The 19,286-nt window shown below is 62.8% G+C and overlaps 1 protein-coding gene across 5 annotated transcripts in view; it reads right to left on the bottom strand.

The window, feature by feature from the left end:
• Positions 1-2,035: 2,035 nt before the first annotated feature.
• The window catches only part of TSNARE1 (t-SNARE domain containing 1), a 117,777-nt gene continuing 100,526 nt past the window's right edge, over positions 2,036-19,286 (bottom strand). For 2 of the 5 annotated variants that reach the window (XM_027560703.1, XM_027560704.1), the window contains 2 exons: positions 11,796-11,902; positions 2,036-2,165 (listed from right to left, as the gene is read on the bottom strand). In XM_027560703.1, coding sequence (XP_027416504.1) covers positions 2,073-2,165; positions 11,796-11,902 — 200 coding nt within the window. In that variant the 3' untranslated portion in view covers positions 2,036-2,072. Of the gene's footprint in view, positions 2,166-8,477; positions 8,521-11,795; positions 11,903-19,286 lie in introns of all 5 variants that reach the window. The other 3 variants (XM_027560705.1, XR_003514385.1, XM_027560701.1) reach the window with 3 other exon arrangements.

Here is a 19,286-nt window from a genome sequence, read left to right as displayed (position 1 = left end):
AGTCCCATTCTACAGACAGGAAACCGAGGCTCAGGGGAGGGAGGCATGAGTGCCCCTGGGCTGTGATCAACGTTGAACAAATACCTCTCTTACACCAACTCGGTGCCCAAGCCAGGTTCTTCCCAGCACCCACACGCTCCCCAGAAGGAAAGTTCAATGCAGCCAGCCTCTGGCTTCCCGTGACTCGTGTCTGGCCTGGAGACGTGAGACTGATTCCAAGTCTGGCTCTGCTGCCGCGTACTGTGGGACTTCAGGGAGCCTGGTCTCTCTCTGGGCCTTCCCAGGAGAGGAAGGGACAGAGTGGGGGTGCTCCCCGCATCCCGCTGGCTCCAGGAGGGCACAGTGGGTACCGCCGGTCATAGTGGCCCCAGCCCATTCTGTGCAGGCACCAGATGGGCACCTGCTGGCCAGCTGCTCGCTGTCTGCACCCAGACAGCTGGCCCGGCTCTCGACCTCCCTGCTGCTCCAGACAGCAGGAGCCCAAGGTCACCCTGACGCGTCACTCTCCAGCAGGGAGGCTCGGAGTCCAGCCAGGTGGTGGCCACTGCTGCCACCAGCCCTGCCCTGGGAGCCTTCCTCCTGGCCCTGTGCTGCCCTCAGCCCGTCCATGCCAAGGCCTCGCCCCAGAACACCTGCTCCCCCAGGGTCAGCGAGTGGTGCTGGCGGGGTGGCAGGGGGTGCTGGGGTCCCGGCAGCCCCTCCCACAACCCCTCACCCCCAGACACTCCAGGGTCTGGTGGCTGAGAGTGAGCAGATGCAGAGTCTATGCAGGCAAGCCGGGGTCCCCCGTGCTCAGGCGTCCAGGCGGGGCACAGGGGACTGGCCAGCCATCTCCTGCCCCTCTGCCCCCACGCCCAGCCTTGCCCCACCCCAGGCTGCCCTGCCTCAAGAGCCTCCCCTCTGCAGCCCATCCCTGGCCTGGCCAGCAGAGCTGGGCTATGCACTCACATGTGCCGCCCTCCTGGCTCCTGAAGGCCCAAGGCCTCGCACCTGCGGCCAGAGGTGTAAAATCCAATTTGCGGCCGACACCTCCTCCAGACACCCTGGGCCCGAGCAGCCGGCGGCCCCATGGCTGCAAAGCTGAGGATGCAGCTGCCGCCCCCACCCAGGGGTCTGCCCACCACCTCGCCCCTCAAGCCTGTCTTGCCGCCGTGCCCACACTGCCGCAGGGTCGCATTTCCCAGGCCTTGGGGAAGAAAGTGTCAAGAAACGCAGAGCTTCGCAGGATCGTTCAACCTGAAGCTGTCTTTGGGGCAAAGCAGCCAGGGTCCGGAATGCTTCAGACCCTCTGCAGCAGAAGACGGACTGGGGGGTGGGGATGGGGGGCTGGAGAACGAGGGGCCGCTGAGCAGGAAGCAGCCTCCTGCAGACCCTTCTGGAATTCTGAGGCCATGGACTCTGCCTGTCCTGGGGCCTGGTGTGTGCAGCCCCCAGCCCACAAGGTCCTGAGCTCTATGGGGGCCTGGGAAGGGCAACGCTGAGTCCTGCAGAGAGGGGTTGGGGTCTGCCTGCACGCCCTCCCCACGGCGGGCGGGGCGCCTCCCGCCCTCTTCTACCTGCAGAGACCGTGCACTCCCAGCGGCCTCTCTGGCTCCAGCCCCTCCTGGGTAGGAATGCCTCCCCCACGCCTCACTCCTGCAGAAGAGGGGGACCCACGGGCGACCTGGGCTGGGCTCTTCCCACCTGGGACCCTATTCTCCGTGCCCAGCCCCTGGCCGCGTGCCCAGAAGCAGAAAAGCTGTGACATCACTTCGGGAGCTGGAGAGGCCACAGAGCTGCGTGGGGGAACAGGGTGGTGGGCTGCCCACTGGTCCTTGGGGAGGACGGGGCCAGCCGCGGCCGGGCTGGGCTCCCACGGTCGGTGGAGGCCCACCCCCATCTTGCATTTCCTGCCCACGCGGCCATCTCACCCACACACTCACACACTCACACACACCCCCGCCACCCCTCCCACCCAACGCAGCCCAGGCTCCATCTCTGGGGTCCCAGAGCCAGAAGCTGCCTCCTGCTGACGGATGACAGATGGAGACAGTGGTCCTGTAGCTGGCTATGATGGCAGTTTATTGGGCGGCTCAGCCAGGGGCCGGCACAGAGGCAGGGGGTCGGCATGTGGCAGGCAGGTGCAAAGCTCTGCGGGTCCATGCAGGCCAGGCGACAGCATCAGCCTGCAACACAAGAGGCTCCGTCAGCTCCTGGCGAGAGCCCGGCTCAGCTGCGGCAAGAGCAGTCAGGGAGGAGGCCCGGGAGCCAACGGTGGGCGAGGGGTCCTGCTGGCTCCCAGGCCTGGGTGTCCCCAACACGCCAGCCTCCTTGGGGAGCCGAGGGCCTTCCCTTGGGCAGGGCTGTTGGAGCTGGGGTCCCTGTCCCTGCGATCCTGGGGGCAAGACGCTGGGCAGTGAGTCACAAGGTGGCAAGGAGCGTGGGCCCTGGCGACCAGCCTCCATCTCGCAGGTGAGAAGGCAGAGGTCCCGGGAGGGGAGCCACTGTGGCCGCAGTGCCAGCGTGGACCACCCCCGCCCCGGCCCAAGTCAGGCTTCCCCAGACCTCACTGCCCTCCCTCCTCCCCTGTCCAGCCCGTCCTCACCCGCGAGTCCACCCTGGCTGCCCTGCTCTCTCCTGCCTCCAAAGCCACACGCCAGGAGCTGTCCTCGGCGCCTCCTGGCCCCCGGCCTCTCCCTTCCCGGAACGTCACAGCTGGCCGGCCCCTGCAGCCCCAAGGGCCCTGCTGACCGCCCATCCTCCTCCTCTCCTGCAGCGCCGCCCACATGTCCTCCTCGGAACCACAAGGACTGCGGCCACGCGCGTCTGCACAGGCTGGGGGCCCCCCGCACCATCCTGGAGCCACGAGCCAGCGGGTGAAGGGCAGCTCCTCAAACGGCGCCTCTTAAGGAGGCCCCAGAGCGCATGTTGAAAATCACAGCCCGCCATGGCGGGCACAGGCCAGGCCCCTGAAAAGGCCCTGAGGAACGGGACCCCCGCCGGCCCGCGCGCCCCTTGCACGTGGTCTCCAGGCGCGTGCCACCTCCCTCGCCTCCCCACAGCCCCTCTGCCCCAGCCAGGGCCCAGCAGCAAACCTGAGGACCACAAGGAACCGCCGCTGGCCTATGCTTCCCTCCCTGCTGGGCAAGCTTGCCCACCTTCCTCCCAGAGGGTATGCTGAGTGCCAGGAAGGGGAGGGCAGGGAGGAGAGCAGCAGTCGCTCCCCAATGTGCCCCCAGACACAGGCCTAAAAGGGTGACCGAGGCTCAGCCCACATGGGCACCCTTCAGAGCTGTGCCTGCCTCAGCCCCCACCAGAGAGCCCCCGGTACCTGCGTGCCTCCTCTGTGGCCTCTCCCGCCTTCCTGTCCCTGCACCCCACCTCCACGCCTGTCACCTCCTCCCCAGGGTCCCTCCCAGGAGGCCCTCTCAATGCCAGCTTCACGGGAGACCCCATCCCGAGAGCCAGCTGCAGGCCTGGGCCTCTAAGCTCCATCTCCTGGTTAGTAAAATGGGGCTACAGTCAGCTGGCACCCCCAAGCTGGCTTAGCCCTTCCTGGAAGCCTGGGCACAGGCTCTGGCTGGCAGGATGGTGAAGACTCAGCACGCCCCTGCCGACCCCAGCCCCCAGGCCTGTGCAGACCCCATCTGGCCCTCTGCAAGTGCGTCTCCACCTGCATGAATGGACTCATGTGGGGCCCCCCGCACCCAGCACGCGGCCCCCACCCCAAGTGCCCCGCCTGCTGCCCCGTGCTCTGCAGGCGGAGCCTCAGCCACATGGTTCTGACGTGAGGCTATGGAGCAGACCTTTGGGTCTGAACAGATGGGACGCTGACGGGATCTGAAAGGTGCTGGGACAGGCCACGGCCTGCAGGGCTGAGGCCCCGGCACTGGAATCTCCCCTGGGCTGGGGTCCACAGGGCCTCCAGGAGGGCACCCACAGGTCCATGGTGCGGAGACTGGCTCTCAGGGTGCTAGGGCTGGAGGGGGCCGTCTTTCCGGGCTTCGCACAACCTGCAGCCCTGCCCTGCCCCCATCCCTGCTGCACCCTTTTCCTGCCCCGGCCAAACTCCTCAGTCCCCATCTCCTCAGGGTGGTGTCACCTTGGGGGCCACAGGGGCTTCACACACCCCCATCCTATCAAGATGGTGCCCAGCTCCAAACACCCCCGGGGTCTCAGGGACCCTGGATTGATTTAGACCCATAACCTGCACTGACCACGTTCCCCACCTCACCATCAACTTCATGTAGTAGACACACTGTGCCTGCCCCGTGCTTTCTCATCTCTTAAGAGCAGGGTCAGGGCCGGGTCTACAGCCAGGATCAGGTTCAGAGTCAGGTCCATCACATGACCAGAGCAGGACCAGGGTCAGGGCTCAGGGTATGACCAGGGTCAAGGCTCTGAGTGTGACCAGGGTCAGGGCTCAGGGTGTGACCAGGGTCAGGGCTCAGGGCGGGACCAGGGTCAGGGCTCAGGGCGGGACCAGGGTCAGGCCTCAGAGTGTGACCAGGGTCAGGGCTCAGGGCGTGACCAGGGTCAGGCCTCAGAGTGTGACCAGGGTCAGGGCTCAGGGTGTGACCAGGGTCAGGGTTCAGGGTGTGACCAGGGTCAGGGCTCAGGGCGTGACCAGGGTCAGGCCTCAGAGTGTGACCAGGGTCAGGGCTCAGGGTGGGAGCAGGCTGCCCTAGGGTCCGTCTGGCGCACCGTCCTTTGACTGTCGGGGGCTCAGATCACCCGTGAGCTCCCTGGGCTATGGGGTGACGGTGAGAGGCCTTCTCAAGGTGCAGGCACCACAGGGACTGGGCTTGGCTCCCATCCCTCAGGTCACTGTCAATGTCCCTCAGACGAGTCATTTCTCATCCACTCACCACTCTGCCAGTGATGCGCCCACCCCCTTGGTGGCGGGCAACTTCAGCTGCCATGGGGACCCAGGCCCAGACCCCTGGGCATCCTCCTCCACTGCTGGGCCTGATGCCAGTCTCGTGTGCCTGCTGGCCGACTGACAGGCCAACTGACAGCACAGTGACCATTGCCCCCTGGACCGAGGCTACATGTGGGTTAGCCCTGCCCTGGCAGGGAGAGCTCGGGGGCTGGGCAGGAGAGCACCCAGCGCAGATACAGTCTGCTGGTCCTCCCTAGTGACCCTGTCTGAATAGCTTATTATAAATTAATATTTAATTCTCTTCTGTGGATTTAGCTTAATTATTCAATTTATTATTGCAATTACTGAGAAGTACCCAGAAGCAAAACTGCTAGCTTTGAGCAGGGAAACAGTCAGGGGGCGGGGTGGGGCGTCTTGCGAAACGCAGCTGACCCTCAGAATGCTTGCTTCGTAGACTTTGGCCCAGAGGCTCCCCCTGGCCCCCTGAAGTCCTCGTTCTGCAGTGAAGCCCTCTCTCCTCTGTCAGGCCTGGCGGCTCCCTTCCAAGTGCCTGCCCTGCAAGTGGGGCCTGGAGCCCTCCTCTCAGGGGGTCCCCAAGGGCAGGACCCCACCGGCCGCCTCCTGCGTGGCTCTGGAGAAGCAAGGGAAGGAAAGTGGCCAGGCCCTCACCCGCCCTGCTGGGCTGATTGACGGGGCTCCTGCAGGAGCACCCATGACCGCGCAGCCCTATGTCGGGGCGGGGACTATCCCCCCTCACAGGTCTGATACCAAAGCTGCATGGAGCTGGGGACCTGCCCTCTGCCCCAGGTGGAGATGGCAGGTGGGACCCAAACCCAGGGCTATGCCACCACACAGACACGCTTTCGCCCAACCCTTGGCCTCAGGCAGTGTGTCCTCCTGCCGCCTGGTGAGTGGGGTCATCAGAGTGGACACAGGACTAGATGGCTCAGTGGCCTGACCCTGAGGTCAAGGTGGGCATGGGGGATGAAGGTGGTGCCGAGCTTCGCCTTCCCCCTGCTCAGAGGGCCCCCGGCTGGCATCATCAGGTACTCCCACTCCCGTCCTGATGTTGCTGAGGGCCTAGGGCCCTGGCACAGCCTGGGATTCTGTGTGTCCAGTGGTCACTCCAGGGACAGTGTGACCCCTGGACAGGTGCGGCCCCAGAGCCTGGAGTCACAGAACCAAATCTGAGGCCAGTGCCAGCTGGGGAAGGGAGGGGGTCGGGGAGAAGGGGACGGTGAGGGCGGGGGCTTGCCCCAGGGACACGGAGGGCTATGGCCGCCTCCCCAGGAGCTGGGCACACAGGCCTCAAGCGCCCCTACCCCCCATGATGGGAACAAAGGCCTGGGGCTGGGGTCTGAGCAAGGTTCCCAGCCTGGGTTACAGGAGTCATCAGGGAACCCGAACTCTTGCTTCTGGGGAGGTGTGTGGTCAGGCAGGTCGGCGGCCAGCTTGCAGGAGAGGAAGCCTGCGCGTCCCCGTGGGCACCTGGGGTGGCTGGGACTCGAAAGGCTCCAGGCCATTCCACCTCGCCCCTGCCTAGCGGCCGGCAAACGCCACCACACCGTCCATCAGGCCTCCCGTCTTCTCACTTCTGTGCGGCCGCTGGCACTGGCGTGCTTCTGTTCTTTTCCACCTTTGTCCTGGTGGAGGGCATTCCCACCGGCTGGCTGGGCCAGCCCTCCTCAGGTGGCCTTCTGCCCAGCCTGGGGGTGCTGAGGGGTGGGGCCATCATATGCAAGGGGAAGGGGGCCTGCTGGGAGCGAACACTGCTTCTGACAAGTGGCCCCAGGAAGCCTGGGGGCCTCCTGAACACGGCCTGGCCTGGCTTTTGCTGCCGTGCTCCACCCACAGTGACCGCAGGCCTTTGCCTGTCCCTGCTCTCAGCCCCGAGTGCCCACCTTCTTGTTTGATGGAGGACCCCATCCCCACCTCTCAATCCTCAGCTCTCAAGAACCACCTCCTCCAGGAAGCCCTCCCTGCAGAGCTGCGCCCCTTCCAGCTTCCACTCTGCTCCTGACAGGTCAGCATCTCAGGGGCCTGCCTCTCCCCTGAGGGAGCAGTGCTGGGTCTGCTTCCAACTGGCAGGGGCGGGGGTGTTTACTGAATCAGACAGAGGCATCGCCGACCTCTGGGCTGCTGGGACTTGTGCCCGTGTGTCCTGTCCGAGGTGACCGGGAGGACAAGGCCTGGCCCTGCTGGCTGGAGGGCCACACGGGAACATCAGAGAGAAAGGCCAGCTGAGTGTCCTGTCTCCATGAACAAGAGCAGGCTCGTGACAATAGTAACACCATTGCGAAGGTGACGGCGTGGTGAGGAGACAGACTGTCACAGAGGGCGGGACTCCTCTGAGCAGGACATCCGGCGGCCTTCGCCGCTGATGCCCACGGTCACTGCAGAGGCAACACGGATGACCCTTCATAGATCTGGGCCATGATGGGGGCCACAGCCCCTCCCCTCCTCCTGCTGTCCCCAGCCTCTCCCAGGGGTCTCTGCCCACCTGCCTGCTGACCGGGGGCTCTGGGAGGTGGGCGCTGGGTCCCTGGAGGAGATTTCCATGCATAAATGCCCAGGGAGCCGCGTGACCTTCAGGGAGGCCTCCCAGCACCCCCGGCAGGCACGCTTACCACTGAGGCAGGGCGGGCAGGGCTGCCCAATGTCACCAGACTGCAGATGACCAGGCCACCAGGCCTTTTGCAGGCTTAGCCTAGAGCGGTCATCTGAGCCACCTTCATGAGCATGCCCTGAGGACAGCGCCACTGACCACCCAGGCCACGTGGACGACCCGCAGTCCCCACACCACCAGACCTCAGGGTCGCGCAGACCCGAGCTACAGCCTGGCCCCACACTCCCGCTCTGTGATCCTGGACAGCCACTTGGCCTTCTGGGCAGTGTTTCCCTGGCACTCCCAACCCCAGGAGGCTCACCCCTCTGTGCTATCCCCTCCGGGTAAGTCCCTTCATCTCTCTGTGTGTCAGTTTTCTCATCTGAAAAATGGGGACACACCAGCACCTCCTTCATGGAGCTGTGGTGAGGATTAAGTGAGGTTCTCCCATGTAAAGCTCCTACGCATGGGGCACAGTCATCTCCTGCCCACCCGGACGCCACGCTCCATCCACCACCGCAGCCTCTGGGGAGGGGGAGCGGGCAGCTCAAGGGGCGGTCTGTCCCTCCCTCCTGACCTCACACATGTGCACACACATGCAGACACGCACACACACACAGAGATACACGTGTGTACACACAGACACACATGCACACAGAGAGATACACATGCACACAGAGATGCACGTGCACATGCATGTACACTGACACACGTGTACACAAAGAGACACACGTGAACATAGATACATAGGCATGCAGACACACGCATGCACACACAGATACACGTGTACACATACATGCACGCAGAGACACGCGTGCACACAGACATGCACACACGCATGTACACAGACACACGTGTACACACAGAGACACACATGTGCATGCACAGACACACATGCAGGTGCACACAGAAACACACACAACACACACGCAAACAGAAGCGCACACGCACACAGAGCTGCAGACACACACGTGCACAGAGGAGCCTGGAGATGAAGACCCCACCACTCACTTCCCAAATGGAAATCAATGGCTTCGAGGTTGATATTCCACAGCTTTCAGAAAACATAAAAAACACGATTTGCTATGAGCCTCCATTGAGCCCCTTAAATTTTTGTGCTTGTGAAAAATGCTTCATGGATTGTTGCCCAGATACTGGAATTTCCTATTTGTTGAGGCCCAGCCTTGTGACCCCAGTGGGGGTAGGCGAGGACAAGCCCTCGCTTGCCCTGACCCCCTACTCCCTCCTCCAGCCACTCCCCCATCCTGCACCAAGACTTGGGACCCAGAGAGCCCACAGGGACACACAGACAGATCCACAGAGAACACAGTTAAACGTGAAAAGAGATCCTGAGGGTGTAAGCGCCGAAGTTGTGGGTCCCCAGGAGGACAGAGGGACGGGGAAGCCCCCCAGATCCAAGGACTCAACTCCTCCTACCGATTCCACCAGCTCCTTCCCCTCAGGAGCCACGGCCGAGACCTGGGCAATCCTGCTGCCGGCCAGTTGCCCTGGGCACTGGGAAACCAGCCCCCCTGCAGCCTGACACCCTGCCCCACGTCCCGAGAAATCACAGGGGTACATGCCCGGGCCCTGGGCCTTGCTGGGGACCCAGAGTCACCATAGCTTCCTCTGCCTGGCTTCTGGGATCGCATCCCTGAAAACCAAGGTTGACCCCAAACCTTCATCTCTCAGATCTGCTCAAAGCGACTGGGCTTGGAGGTACTTCTGGAAACACCACTTTCCAGAAAGGCAAGGGGGTCGGATATGAGATGAGGAGCTGGGGCAGGAGCTGGGCTTGACCAGGACAGGCACCCTTGCTTCTGCTCCTGTGTCATCCAACGTTCCTACCAGGGCTAAGGAGGCTCAACCCGGACCACAGACTTGGTCCATACCCTCGTCACACTATGAGGCCGACCCAGTCACACTCTGAGTCCTGACCCTGGTCACACTATGAGGCTGATCCCAGTCACACTCTGAGCCCTGAACTGGTCATATGCTGAGCCCTGACCCTGGTCCCACTCTGAGCCCTGACCCTGGTCACACACTGAGCCCCTGACCCCGGTCCCACTCTGAGCCCTGACCCTGGTCACAGTCTGAGCCCTGACCCTGGTCACACACTGAGCTTGATCCTGGTCCCACTCTGAGCCCTGACCCTGGTCCCACTCTGAGCCCTGACCCTGGTCACAATCTGAGCCCTGACCCGGTCACACACTAAGCCCTGACCCCAGTCACACTCTGAGCCCTGACCCTGGTCACACACTGAGCCTGATCCTGGTCACACTCTGAGGCCTGACCCTGGTCCCACTCGGAGCCCTGACCCCGGTCACACAGTGAGCCCTGACCCCAGTCACACTCTGAGCCGTGACCCCGGTCACACTCTGAACCCTGACCCCGGTCACACTCTGAGCCCTGACCCTGCTCACACTCTGAGCCCTGACCCTGGTCCTGGACAAGACCTCATCCTGCTGTAAATTGTGTGCAGGAGCTCACAGGTGAGCGAGGCCTGCTGAGCTAGATAGGGGGTCCTTCCACATTGGAGAGTTCCAGGTCCTGACGTGCCCCGCCCACACACCCCCAAGCCCCAGCCTGTAAGGACCAGGCAGAGGGGCCTGCAAACCTCGGCAGCTGCGAAGAACTGAGCCTAGGGGAGTCGCAGCCCCGGGAGCCGGCAGGGGCCCTTGGGGGGTGGCCTGGACAGTGGGGTGGGGGTGATGTAGGGCCGCAACCCCTCCTTGGGAGACCCCTGGAGGGCAGGGCCTTGCCCGACATACAAACACAGAACGGGCGCGTGAGGCTGCGGGTGTCAGGGAGCCCCTCCCTCAAGGCCTGTTTTTTCTGCAGAAGTAATAACCCCCTGCGTTTGAATAGAGCCTTTTCCTTCCTCAAAGCACTGTTTATATTTAGCCATTATCTGCCTTTGTCCTCAGAGCAACTCGGCAGCAAGAGAGAGGCAGACGGTAGCCCCACAGCTCTGCAGAAGCCGTGCCCAGAGCAGGTGGGCCTCCAGGTCCCGGGACCCCTGCCGCATGGCCTGCGGGTCACAGAGGGTGCCTGAGCACAGTGGGCTGGGGTATCTCCTGGCTTGGTGATGCGCCAGAGATGAGGTGTCCCTACAGGGATGGGCTCAGGGCTCCTCCGGTCCCACAGTGCCCAGGGACACCCACACCCCTGGGCCCCCCTCCAGGTGGCCTGGGGCCTGACTCCCAGCTTGTCCTACCAGGGTCTGAGCTGCCCCAGCCCCAGGCCCTCCCCACTGTCTGCCTATAAGCTGCTAGGAGCTGGAGACCCCTCCTGCCCCCTGAGCCCACGGGCCACTAAGGGGCTACTGGCCGGCCATGTGGCCTGCGTCTCAGCCTCGCCTTCCATCTCCCCAGGGGACAAGCACAGCTGTGGTCAGGCCGCTCCAGCCAGGGAGCTCACTGGAGGCGGATCAGCTGTTCCCGCGGGGTCTGCGTGCCTGGCCCGAGGATGCATCCTTGGGTTCCCTCTAGCAGTGGGACGGGTTTCCCAGCCCTGGGGCGGGGTCACAGCTGGGTGTGCAGGGGAGGGTGGGGCGGGAGGGTAAGTGGGAGGTCTGGGAGGTCTGAGCAAAGGAGGGCTGTAGGGAAATCTGAAGGAGTGGAGAGGGGAGGGAAGCCCCTCCCTGCTGGTCCCTCAGCGCCAGGTACTATCCCCGCCCAGGACCCAGGAGCGCAGGAGGCCCCGTCAGCGTGGACCCTCACCTCCGGTGATGGAGCCCAGCCTGGGACATGGCAGCGCCCTGCATACGACCGTGGGCCTCAGTCTCCCCTGCTGGATGGTGCTGACAATGACCGTCCCACCATTGTGAGCAGAATGACCTAAGTAGCAGGCGTGTTGCCCCTAAGGGTGACACCTGGAGCTCTATCTATGCCCTGGGCTGCCGTCACAGATGACCACAGATGGGGTGGGGTTTTGTCCCAGCTCTGGAGGCCAGGACCCAAAATCAAGGGCCAGCAGGGCCTTAGACCCTCTGAAGCTCCAGGGAGGGTCTGCTGCCTGACTCTGCTCAACACCATCCCAGGGGACTAGTCAGTCGTGACCTTCTGGAAGTCAGTGCTTACACAGGGGTCTTCAGGAGACCCTGCCCTGGGCTGTGAGCTCCAGGCACGTGGGCTGCCCTCTGCCTTGTTCACCACTGGTCAGCAGGGCCCAGCCATGGCTGACACATCGGAGGATGAACGGATGGATAAGTGGACGGGTGGGTGGACCAGAGATGGGGAGACGAGTGGATGGATAAGTGGTGGGTGGTGGATGGGGGTGAGTCAAAGGAGATCAGATGGGTGGCGTGGGGGCAGGGACGGCACCTACCCGGGGCGGCATCACTTTCGGACAGAGGTGGCGACGATGAGGACGATGACCAGCAGGATGGTGACACCAGCCGCCAGGAGGAAGCACTTGACCTTGCGTCTCTGGAGCTGGACAGAGAGACAGAGGCTGCTGTCGTGTGTTGGGCACCTGGCCTCCCATCCTGGGGGACACTGGGCCTGTGACTGCAGGGGGCTGGGCCCACCCGAGGCCAAGGCCCACACAGACCTTGTCCCTTGCAGGGGACAGATGGCACATACTCATCCAAGAGCCACTCTGGGTTGGCCCTGGAAAGGAGGCAGGAGAGCCATTGAGGCGCTGGCAGCTCCAGAGGCAGCCAGGCTTGGGAGTGGCTCCTGGTTTGCCCTCCTCCTTAGCCACGCCCCTTCCTGGGACCTTGGATTCTTCTGCAAGTATAAGATGATGCCGTGGACTCCAGGAGCCACTTGGAAGACTTCATAAGATGACGCATGGCAAGTACACACCATGGAGTCTGACAAATGCCAGCCACAAAGTCCTCCCCAGACACTTTTCTTATTCCTGTATGTTGTTGTGGTCACTATAAATTTACAACTTGCGGGCCCACCATCAAAGGCCTCAGGGCGGGAAGACACACAGATCGGTGCTGGAGAACTCGTCAGGGAGGGTTCTAACTCTCCAGGTCCTGAGCGCAGGGGGTGTGACTCCCCAGGCACACCAGCCGGTGGGAGGTAAGGGACCAAGGTGGAACCTGGTGCAAAGCGAGAGCTTAGAATAGCCTGGGAGGTCACCAAGCAGTTCAAGAGGGTTGGTGACAAGCCCTCCAACTTCACAAGAGTTAGTGACTTAGGAAGTAACTAGGAGGATGGGGAGGAGAAGGAAGACCGATCCCTGGAAAGACAAAGGCCTCAAGCAGAAGGGGAATCTGAGAGGATGGGGGCAAGACCAGGAGGGGGACCCTCAGAACCTGGCTGTGACGGGCTACTCAAGAGAAGGGAAAGAGGTCAAGGATGAATCCCCCGACAGCTCACCTGAGCCATCAAGCGGATGTTGGGGCTGGCCCTGCATTCATCCATTCATTATTGCACTCCTTCCATTGTTCCATCCATCACTCATCCATTCATTCCAATGACCCACCTGCCTGCCAGTCCACACACCCATTCCTCCATCCACTCATCCATCCCCCCACCCCTCCACCCCTCCAGCAACGTGATCACACACACACACACCCACAACAATCCACCCATCTATCCACCTTTCTGCCCTTCCACTCTTGCAAGGTGGCTCTGGTCTCTACAGTGGACATTACAGTGGAAAGCTGACTCAGCAGTGGGGAAGGGAAGAGCCTGGCAGGGACAGGGTAGGCGGGGTCCCTGGAGTAGGCAGGACTGAACTCTGCTTCAGGGCGGTGTCTCAGATCTGCTGGGTGACGGATGGATGACCAACCCCATTCCCGTCTTCACTGCCTCAGTGTTACTCCAGCTGAAGACCAGCCATCATCAGAACAGCCCTGCCTCCCAGGCCTGTGGACAAGTACTGTCACGCCATGTCCTGGGCCAGGACTCGGCTCAGAGAGGTTAAGTGACCTGCCCCGGCCTCAGAAATGGTGTGCTCATCTGAGGTTCAGCCTCTCTGCCCCGCTTCCCAGCTTTCACAAGTCACACTGCTGCCCTGGCATGCCAGCTGTGTGGGGGAGGGGCCAGAGTGAATCAGACACAGCCTTCAGGGAGCCCAGAGCTGGGGGTTGGGGAGGTCGGAAACCCACAGCCCTCCTGGCAGGGAGGGCTCCGAGGGAAAGGGTCTCCAAGCCAGGGCCCCTGCAGGACCCTGGACAGGGCCCACTGTCCGAGTGCAGCAGGACAGCCCCCCTTTTGAAAACTTGTGAGTGCCCAGGGTCCCCCACGGACTGCCTGGACTCAGCCCCTCCCCAACACTGACTGGCGGGTCCTGTCAACGCGTCTGCAGACAAAGAGCCGCCAGCTCACGAGCTGCAGTCAGGATTCCAACCCGGTGCCTGTGGCAGGCCTGTGTGTATGCTCCACATCCCCCACAGAAGGGCCGACGGGCCCTGTGAGCTCTCAGCACCCCTCGCACACCTGGGCCCCCACACGAGCATGGATTGGGACCATCTGCGGGAATCTGGACACCCATGAGAAACACAGCTGCCAGGGCTGGGCAGAGCTGGCTTCCACGACCTGACTGTGTGTGGCTGGGGCACACTGCCCGCCTCCCAGGCTCCAGGCAGTCACAGCAAGCCGCTGTCCCAGCTCTCCCATCCACATGGCTCAGGTACAGCCCAGCTGGGATCAGCCTGGCCTCATGCTCGCCACCGGCAGGAGGAGTGTCCGTGCCCGGCCCGGCCCGGGTCAGCCTTCCCGGGACCCTCAGGCTGACCTCGAGCTGGACAGCAGCTGAGCACCTGCGTGGGTATGATCTATGCCAGGCCTGAGCCTCCCTGGTCCCCCTTTGCCCACCCTCCACACCTCACCGCCACGTCACACAGAGCAAGGGGAGGGAGGCAGTGGAACTGAAGCCACGCCAGCAGCCCAGGGGCCTGGCTGCAGGGAGAGTGGCCCAAGAGCAGCAGGACAGGCCGCCGGGGGAACGGGTCGGCAGGCAGCCTCCCCAGGCCCTGCTAGCCCTGCCAGCCTCCACCAGGCCCGCCCCTTCTTGTCCCTCCTCTCCCCGCAGTGAACCATGCTGGGCTTCTCCTCCAACTTCAAGGGGAAGAGGCGGGCAGGCGATGACAGGTAGGCCGGGGGCCGCCAGATGCTCAGGTAAAGACAGATGGAGGAGCAGAGGCAGGCTTTGATGACATGCTCTGTAGTCCCGGCCCCTGGGGCCCCCTCCCATGGCACAAGGCAGAGCCCCGCCACCCCCTAGCCTCTGCTCAGCCCCGGGCACCTGCACCCTCACCCGCAGGGATGGAGGCGGCTTCTGTGAGGCTGGGCTGGCCCAGGGACAGAGACCACACTGGGCTCCCCCAGGAGCAGCCGGTGAGACGAGAGCCCCTCCCGGAGCTCCGGGGAGCAGGAAGCCTGGACACAACCTCGACTGATGGGCTGACCTTTCCGGCTCCCAGTGGAGATGTCCTGACCGCATCCATGACCTTCCAGTAAAGCGTGGAGGAGACGTCCTTAAGGAGGCATGATGAGATTTCCTGTTAACACCACTGTGTCCGACAAGGAAGACGGGCCTGGAAGGGCCCCTCAAGGTGCTAAGAACTGGCGCACCTTTTTTGCATGGAGCTAGAGCCATTTTTAAAGGCAGGAGGAGCCCAGGGACCCAGGCAGAGGCTGTGGGAAGGATCATAGGGGCCTAGGGTCCCCGAGCCCCTACTCTCCAAGCTGGGCGGGGGGGGGGCACCCTCGTCCACACCAAGCTCTCATAACCCCACACTGTAGGCACCGCCCTGGCCCCCTGCTGCAGGGACCCCAGGACACAGACCTAGGAGGCCCAGGGTTACAGGCTAAGCTGAGTTCCCGAGAGAGACCCCGAGAGAGATGCTGAACCTTATCCAGGACCTCAGAGCGGGGCCTAAACAGGAGACGGGCTTTCACGGAGGCCACCAGGTGAGAGCAGGGTCCTCTGACCAGCTCCATGGGGAGAAGGCCGTGTGAACATGCGGACGGCCACCTGCAACCCAAGAGGGAGGCCTGGAGCGGAGTCCCTCTCCGGTGGCAGAAGTAGCCGGCCATGCCGACATCCTGATCTCGCACTTCCGGTCTCCAGAGTCTCGAGACTGTAAATGTCCACTGTTTCCGCTGCCCATCTGTAGGATCTGTTATGGCAGCCCGCACTGACCACAGGCCAGGCCCTGACCCATCTCCCCCACCGACCCCGGGGAGCAGCTGCACCCCAGTTGCCAGAGGCCTTCAGACACAAAGCTCGTGGGTCCAGCAGCATCTTGGGCCTTATCCAGGCCCGCCTTGGGCACCCCACAAAAGCACCTCCACCCTGCTCACTGATGCCCTCACTGCCCTGGGCGCCCTCGGGCCCTGTTCCTGCCCCCCTCCAGGAGCCGGGCCTAGGACATGGGGGTCAAAGGCCAGTGGGGCCGCAGGTCCCTTAAGTCCATCACATCCTACACAGGAGGGGGTGGCCTCAACAAGGATGCTCACAGGGCTATGGATGCCTCCGGAGGTGGAGAGCTCTGCACTGGGCACGTCCGGGCAGCCAGCACCAGAGGTCACCATCTGGAGCAAGGGTGGTGGGCTGCCCAGAGCCCTCATCCTTCGTCTGGGGCCTGTTCCCACAAGGCAGTCATGAGGCCCCTGGGGAATAGACTCCACACAGAGGCTCCCAAGACACAGAGCAGCCCCTTCCTGGTGGCTGCTGCCTCAGTCCCCTCAGAGAGGTGCTGGGTGCTGCATGCTGACAATGACCCTCAGGACAGCCCTGCAAGGGGCCCAAGCACACCCATTTCAGAGGTGAAAACACTGAGGCTTGGGAAGTGCAGTTCGCCCACACCCCTCAGTAATGGTTGGGGACAGAGCTGCCCAGGGACCACACAGGAGGGAAGGAGCAGGAGAGCATGCTGTGGGGACGGGACAAGTGAGGCCGGTAGGGGGACCCCCGCCCTGCCTCCCCGCCTGCCCCTGCCTGGCTCCCTATGCCCCGGTGCCCCGGCTGTCAGTGTCAGCTGATGAATCACTCTTAAACGGCAGCCCCACGCTGAAGGAGTCTGATGGGGGCTGGCAGCAGGGAGCCAATTAACCTGAATTAGGCTCTTGATTGGGGCCCAATTAGTGTTGGCCACGTGGGGTCAGAAGCAGTCCTGGTGCAGTAATTGTTGAATTAATTCCCTGGCTGGGGAGGGCTGCACCTCCCCGCCCCGGCTCGGGACACCGGCTGGCTTCCCACAGCTTCAGTGAAGCTGCAGCTTCCACCCCACCCCACCCCACCACTGCCGTCCTGCCCCGCCCTGGCCTGGCCCAGCCCACTCACCCTGTGGGAGGGGGTGGCCACATGACGGTCTGGGAAGGGGGCTTGCTCAGACAGCCCCCCTCCACAGGGCCTTCCTATGTATCCCTCCCTCTGCAGTGCTTCACTCAGAGAACAACTCACTCTTTAAAACCCACCTCCAGCATCACCACCTCCAGGATGTCTGCCCAGGTGCTCCCTAGTTGCACCAGGAGCTGTCTCTGGGGTCCCCGGCCCTGCTTCCCTCTGCTCAAAACTTGCCTCCTTCTGGCTATAGCTGTTGAAGGTGACCACGACCCTGCCCCAAGGTTGGCAGGACTCAGCGGAAGCAGGATGAGCAAGAGGAGCAGACTAGTCATCCCAGCCTCGGGGTCCAGGGACGGGCTCTGTGGACACACCCTCAGGCCACCTCAGGCTCGTGTCCATGGCGAGGGAAGGTGGACACCGGCCAGTCGGTCCAACGGGCTCACAGAGCTGCCACCCTCTGCCTGCCCCTTACCCACGAGAACGAAGATCCAGAGTGTGTAGTTCGGGAGAGACAGCAAGGGTGAGGCGGCAAGGCTGGGATTAGCTGTCGGGGCTGGGCCAGCCTGAGCAGAGCGAGGGGAGGAACCCCTGGGGCTGCAGAGGGGTGCAGCCACTGTGAGAAGCAAGGCCCCAGCTCCCACGGCCCCGACAAGCAGGGCCCCCAGGAGGGGAGGGCACTGACTTGGAGCCCCGCAGCCCCAGGCCCCTCCCCACCCCCAGGGACCAGGCTGCTGTCTGGAGGAGTCATCTGAGCGCCTGAGCTCTGGGGCTTCAGGCCCGGTGAAGGGCGCAGCAGCAGAGGATCAGAGCAGAGCTCAGGATGGAGCCCCAGCTGCCCAGGGAGGCCGCGACCCCTGTAAAGCTCACGGCGGCTCACACCTTTCGAAGCCCCTTCCAGCCAGCGTGTGTGCACCCCTTCGGGACTAGCAGGGCTCGTTTCTCTGTCCTCTCAGCCCCCAGTTCAAGAGCTGCCCCTATCCCAGGTGTCCCAGGCCAGCAGGGCCCACCCACGCACAGCAGGTGCTCACTGAAGCCCGAGCCTCCTCCAGGGCCCACGTGTGCTGAGGCCGCAGCCTGGCCCTCTGGGTCCTTCTGGGCTTACCGTCCCCTGATGAGTAGGCCAGAAGGGCTCAGGGCCCTGGACTCCCCCATCTCCAGCAGCCAGGGGCTCTGCGGGGGAGGAGGGAGCAGGGAGGAAGGAGGGAGGGGCAGGTAAGGAGGGGCCAGGGCACTTGGGCATCAGATGCCGGCTTGGGACTCAGTGGGACCAACACGCACTCTGTCCCCACCCCCGACACCGGCTGCAGGGAATGTGGGGGCTGTCCTCGAGGCCCTGGGGAGCACGAAGCCCAGAGAAGAGTGATGGTGCACCAGCGAGGAGAATGGTGAAAGTTGAGTTACCGACCTTAAACGAACGGTGGGCCCGTAATCTCTGTGTCCTCGGTCTCCAGCCCTCGCCCCCTGCCCCTCCCGTCTGACCCACGGCCCGGCATCCCCTCCTCAGAAGCCATCAGGCTCCCACTCTCTTCCTCAGAAGCCGCTTCTCATGCAAATGTATTCAGAATACATGACATTTCAGAAACATCTATTTTGTATATATTTAGACTCCATTTCAAAAGAATTATTCAAAATCGGAGCCATTTGGATGGATGGGTATGGAACGGATTGTTTCTTAAGTGTGAGCATCACAAACACCGTGTTTTCTAAATGGATTACAGATGCTGTAATTATTGAAACATTCGGCTGGGGGGAAATTCCACAACTGTGACTTTTGACTCGGGGACTCTGTGTCTCAGGACGGGGGCTCAGGGGCACTTGTCCTGAGGATGGAACCCAAGGGTGGCTGAGAGCTCCCGGCTTGTCTGCTGCTCTGGCAGAGGCTGAGGTCCCCACACCAGGCAGGGTCCTGCACGGGACATGGGCCTGTCCACTAGGGCCTGAACCGTCCGCGTCCACCCTCCAGCTGACTCACATCCTGACCTGAAGACCGGGTCCAGTACCTCCAGGGATGGAGCCCCACACCATGCCTGCACACCACCCCCCACATCAGAACTGGTGAGCTGGGCTCCCTCCCCCAGCAGCACCCAGGAAGGAGCAGTCATTGAGTCATCCGAGGAGGGCTGGTCTCCCAGGAACTCTCTGCTTCAGAGAGCGACCCCGTAGAACTGGGCAGGAGAATCAAGTAAGCGGGGCTGAGACGTCCAGCAGTCGGCTCGGTCCCCACCTCCTGCAGGGAGGGAGGCCAGACCCCACCGACGTGGTTACGGATGATGCAGTAGGGCCGTGGCGGCGGGCAAGTAGAATTCAACGCTCTCTGGATGAGAAACCCCCAACTCCAACTCAGCCAAGCCATGGACTCGGCATCAAACATCATCAAACGAGGAGGCAGCAGCGTCAGGAAACAGATTAGACCACCGAGACTGTAAAAACCCAGGGCAACGCACGGGTAAATGTCTAAAGAATGAAGGATACGGTCATTGAGAGGCAACCAGGGACTATTGAGAACGAACAGAAGATCTGGAAAAGAAATGAACTTCTGGAAAGAAACACGGTTTTTGAAGTGAA

Source organism: Bos indicus x Bos taurus, chromosome 14, assembly GCF_003369695.1.
Source record: "Bos indicus x Bos taurus breed Angus x Brahman F1 hybrid chromosome 14, Bos_hybrid_MaternalHap_v2.0, whole genome shotgun sequence".
In the NCBI taxonomy this organism is placed as follows: Eukaryota; Metazoa; Chordata; class Mammalia; order Artiodactyla; family Bovidae; genus Bos; species Bos indicus x Bos taurus.
The sequence above is the reverse complement of the archived record's forward strand: the minus strand, read 5'-3'. Positions and strand labels throughout refer to the sequence as shown.